Source organism: Rhinopithecus bieti, unplaced genomic scaffold (genome assembly GCF_001698545.2).
Source record: "Rhinopithecus bieti isolate Rb0 unplaced genomic scaffold, ASM169854v2 scaffold_37503, whole genome shotgun sequence".
Classification (NCBI taxonomy): domain Eukaryota; kingdom Metazoa; phylum Chordata; class Mammalia; order Primates; family Cercopithecidae; genus Rhinopithecus; species Rhinopithecus bieti.
The window spans coordinates 466,086-470,796 of record NW_016815616.1 but is presented as its reverse complement, the minus strand read 5'-3'; the positions used below and the strand labels follow the sequence as shown (position 1 = coordinate 470,796).

At 45.3% G+C, this 4,711-nt stretch overlaps 1 protein-coding gene across 1 annotated transcript in view; it reads left to right on the top strand.

Annotated features, from left to right (window-relative positions):
* The window catches only part of IGF2R (insulin like growth factor 2 receptor), a 138,567-nt gene that overhangs the window by 56,214 nt on the left and 77,642 nt on the right, over positions 1-4,711 (top strand). The window contains exons 6-7 of the mRNA XM_017853516.1: positions 1,099-1,228; positions 3,421-3,526. Coding sequence (XP_017709005.1) covers positions 1,099-1,228; positions 3,421-3,526 — 236 coding nt within the window. The remainder of the gene's footprint in view (positions 1-1,098; positions 1,229-3,420; positions 3,527-4,711) is intronic.

Genomic DNA, 4,711 nt, shown 5'->3' with positions numbered 1-4,711 from the left:
CCCGGGGGGGGGGGGTTCAGGGGGCCAAAGGCGGGCCCCTCCCCCCCCGTTTTTGGGGAAAGGGGGGACCGTCTCAAAAAAAAAAAAAAAAAACCCTTGTGGATAGTTTTGGACTTGCTACCACGTGCTTACCTCCTTGCATCCTCAGGGCACCTGCCGTATATTCTGCCTTTGGTATACCAAGTGGATTGTCTTACATTGAGTCCCCATGAGGGCAAGGAGCCTGTGGCACAGCAGATACTATAAGTGGAACAAAGCAGTCCATTTGTGACATTTCATAATTCCACATAATTTCATAATTGTTTGGAAGGCTTGAGAGTTAAGGGTTTGCTTACCTTTTCACTAGCTGGTGCCTCCTTATTGCAGAAGGTAGGTGCTAATCTAGGCACTGGATTATAGCACTGAACACACCACAGTTCCTGTTTTCCTGGAGCTTTAGTTAGATGGGAGAAAAGATACATAGTAAACAAATAAATCCCAAAGTATACTGTGTAAGGTATTGGGTCATGATCATAGAAATGAATGGTAAAGAGCAACCCAGCTGTAATCATAGCTATGGCTACTGGCAATCTATGAAGCCTGCATGATGTTCTGGACATGTTCTGGGTGTGTTCTCATCTTTAATCCTCCCCGAAACCTGTGCATTAGCACACTGGCAATTGGATAGTTAGACCAACGTTGTAGAGATAGTAAGTGGTTAATTTAGGATTTGAACCCAGAGCTGTGGGTTCTTTCCACTAATCTAATTGTTCCAGTCATCTGTGGAGTGCCTGCGTTTTCTAGTCTCTGTAGCTTGAAAGGGGATAATGCTAATGTCGTTGCACCTCAAGCAGAGGATGGGTACATTTCTTAATTACAAATAACATCATAGCCTGTTTCCTGTGCACCCCTTATATACCAGTGCAGAGCCAGTACTTTACGTTCCTTCATCCTGAGCTTTGTTTGCAGAGGGTTAATGGCTTGCCCAAGGTTTCAGAATAGTTACTTAGGGAGACTTTTAGGAATTCAATAATTTGTTTAAAGGGACCTGGATCTAAGGGTATGTATGATTATCGCTCCTGACACCTAATCTGATTTAATGTAATACATGATTTTCAGACACACTTCGAGACCCAGGTTCACAGCTGCGGGCCTGTCCCCCTGGCACTGCCGCCTGCCTGGTAAGAGGAGACCAGGCGTTCAGTGTTGGCCAGCCCAAGGAAGGACTGAAGCTGGTGCGCAAGGACAGGTCAGTCGAGGCCTCCGATGTTGCTGGTGTTTTTAATCTCCAGCAAGAACCTGGCCTTCAGGGAGCTGCAGGAACATCCTTTTTCAGCAGGGCTTGGGATAGTCCCTGCAGAGTTACTATCGTAAGATTGTTAGTCATTGCTGTGAGTCAGATAGTCTGGTGTGCTTGTCTGCTTTCTAATCATTTGTCTCTTATAGCAGTAAAATATATATCTCATGATCCAGTCCATAGTACATACCTTTATTTGCCTCATGAAATAATGCCTATCTTAAGGTGCCATCTGATATTTTTCATTCTGTGGCACCCGTGAAATTGATTTTATGTCCATTGTTTTCTCGTCTTGGGAGGGCAAGAGACAGGAGGGACAGTTTGCTGGTGACCTTCACTGGGACGTGACAGGCACCCCGGTTCCTGGCGGGGAATGGTGTTCCTTGTAACGGGCTGTGCTGTGTACATATGCTCTTGTACTGCCTTTGTACCTTACCTTGGCAGACATATGTATTTCTCCAGTGTGTTGCTCATGACCATATCGTGAACGTAGATCAAGGATTCACATTTTCTCCCCATTTAGGGGCCTTTAGTAGACACCTTGTTGTGCTTGCTCTAGTCTGGAGCTTGTGGCATGTCTGGGTGGGGAACATGTGCAATTGTAGATGGCACTCTGTCCAAAGAAAAGACTTGAGCATAACCTAAGGGGAGAAATGTGTGGAATTTTCTATGTGTGTGTCTGTATTAGTTTGCTCAGGCTGCCACAAGAAAATATGACAGGCTGGGTAACTTAAACCACAGAAATGTATTTCCTGCACAGTCTAGAGGCTGCACGTCTGAAGAAGGTGTCACCAGGGCTGGTTTGTTCTAAGGCCTCTCTCCTTGGCTCGTTAGATGGCCATTTTCTTTCTGTGTCTTCACATGGCCTTCCCTCTGCAGGGGGGGTGTGTCCGAATGTTCTCTTCTAATAAGGACACCAGTGATTTTGGGATTAAGGCTCACCCATATGACCTCCTTTTCCCTTGTTCACCTTTTTAAAGGCCCTGTCTCCAAATACAGTCACATGCTGAGCTGTGGCTTAGGCCTTCAACATAAAAATTTTGAGGGGAAACAGTTCAGTCCCTAACAGAGTCTTCAAGGTGACACATTGGTAATTCTTAATATGAATGAGTGTGAGTGACGATGTAGTAACGTGGGACACTGAGCAAAACTGTGAACTTCTCTGGTGGGAAAAAGCAGATTATCTCTGATCAGCTATTCTCTAGCGGGCAGCCAGGGGCACTGGGGCCATTAACCCTGGTGGTGGGGCCGTGTTGGATGGTGGTTTGGGTGGTGGAAGAGAACCCCACCCAGTTCAGTCACTGCTGGGCAGGTGCTCTTGGGTTAAGACAAAACAAAACTTTGGCTAGCACTTAGAATTTATTGTATAAAGAGGAAATGATTGACTAGCCTTGTGGGCAAAAATGCAATTGGCCCACTTGTCTGCTTTTTTTTTTTTTTTTAATTTTGTTATCTCATTTACAACATTTTTTTATTTGTTTGTTTTAGTCAAAGGTGTTTCTTCCTTTTAAAAAAAGTACTTTTTTTGTTCCTTTTTTCTTATTCTAGGACATGAAGCAGATCAAACAGGTTTTTTTTTTTTTCTTTTTTTTTGTTTTGAGATGGGGTCTTGCTCTGTCATGCAGGCTGGAGTGCAGTGGTGTGATCTCGGTTCACTGCAGCCTCCGTCTCCCTGTTCAAGTGATTCTCCTGCCTCAGCCTCCTCAGTAGCTGGGACCAGAGGTGTGCTACCATGCCCAGCTAATTGTAGTTTTGGTAGAGATGGAGTTTCACTATGTTGGCCAGGGTGGTCTCGAACTCCTGACTTCAGGTAATCCACCATCTTGGCCTTCCAAAATGCTGGGATTACAGGCGTGAGCCACCGCGCCCAGCCAGGTTTTCTTAATATATCAAATTTATGTGTTGGTCACTTTATTTATTTGATTTTAACAAAATAACACTCACTGGGGTTTACTTAGAACTTTTTTTTTTTCCCCAAATGGAAATGAAATGAAGTCATTTTATACCATAGCTTCTTTTATATTTTGATATTGCTTCTGTTACCCTCTCCCCACAAGTGAATGTGCTGAATGCTCAGGGCAGCATATGAATTTGGATGCACTTTATACTTTTGTAATACTCTTTTCTCAATGTGGCTCTCCCAGGCTTGTCTTGAGTTACGTGAGGGAAGAGGCAGAAAAGCTAGACTTTTGTGACGGTCACAGCCCCGCAGTGACTATTACGTTTGTTTGCCCGTCGGAGCGGAGAGAGGTAAGTGACTTGTCTCCCGGTAACTGTAATGTGGCGCAGGTTAGCCTGGGTTGCCCACGCGAACGCATGTCTGGGCTTGGGGCAGGGTGGGTCTGGGTGCAGGAAGCTGGGAGCCATGACAGAGGCACTGGTGGGCTCTCAGGAGGAGACGAGCTTCCTGGGATAGCTTCTGTCACATGAAGCTCACTCAGGGAGAGCTGTTTGCATTTTGCCTTTTGCTTTTTTACAGCAACCCGGAGGGGCCTCCACATATAATGGGATGGTTTTTTGTTCTAGTCTCTGTGAGACGATTTTAAGTAGTTCATGGACAGATATTTTATTTTGTAGTTGGATTGTTTTAGTGAATAGTGGAAAATGCCGTATAATTTCAAGCCTGTGATTTCTGATGAGAAGCGTTTCCCTCCCTCTCTTTTCCCAGTCGGCCCCTAAACCCCCACCCATGCCTTCCCCCCTCCTTCTCATCACAGGCCAATTTATTGCTGTGCACTCTGCTGTGGATGAAATCTCCAGTGCAGTTGTAAACTCTTTGAGTGTGACTGCTGAGACTTACTTGTCCTTGAGTCCTCAGTGCCTGTTTAAGTGTTTTAACCGGGGGCAGGTGCTGATGGAAAGGAGGCATCCCCCAGGGAGGAAGGGGTAGGGCAGGGCTTTCCTTTAGTTTCTTTCTGCCTTCTTAGTAATAGGGTGAAGTAGGGAGGGGCTGAATTCTTTTGCAGAGAACCACACTCCCCTTCCCCCAAGCAAATGTGGAATTTGCTCTGATGTCAGGCTGGCAGCTGGCCTGGTGTGTGTGGGATATGGAGACTGTGCTGGGCTCAGCTTTCCGCTTTCTGTCCCCAGACTTCCACGTCCATGTACTGTCAACTGAATGAAGGCCTGTCTGATGTTTGTTCTGAGTATGAATGGGGAGGAATATTTATTCACACTTTTCATTTGTACCTACACATGTGAGTTGAAATCTCTTAAGCCCAGTGAGATGTTCTCAGGCGGTGGTGGTTTGAGTGTTTTCCCTTTTTATTTGCTCTACATTTGGTAAGAATCATTTTACTCTGTGAGAATCAAGAGAGTTGGGAGTTTTCCTCCTTTTTCCTCGAAGGGGTATGAGGCATTTCTTGGTGTTAGAAGAAGAGGCTGATTTGGTATTACTGGAGCAAGAGGTTCCCTTTTTTTTTTTTTTTTTTTTTT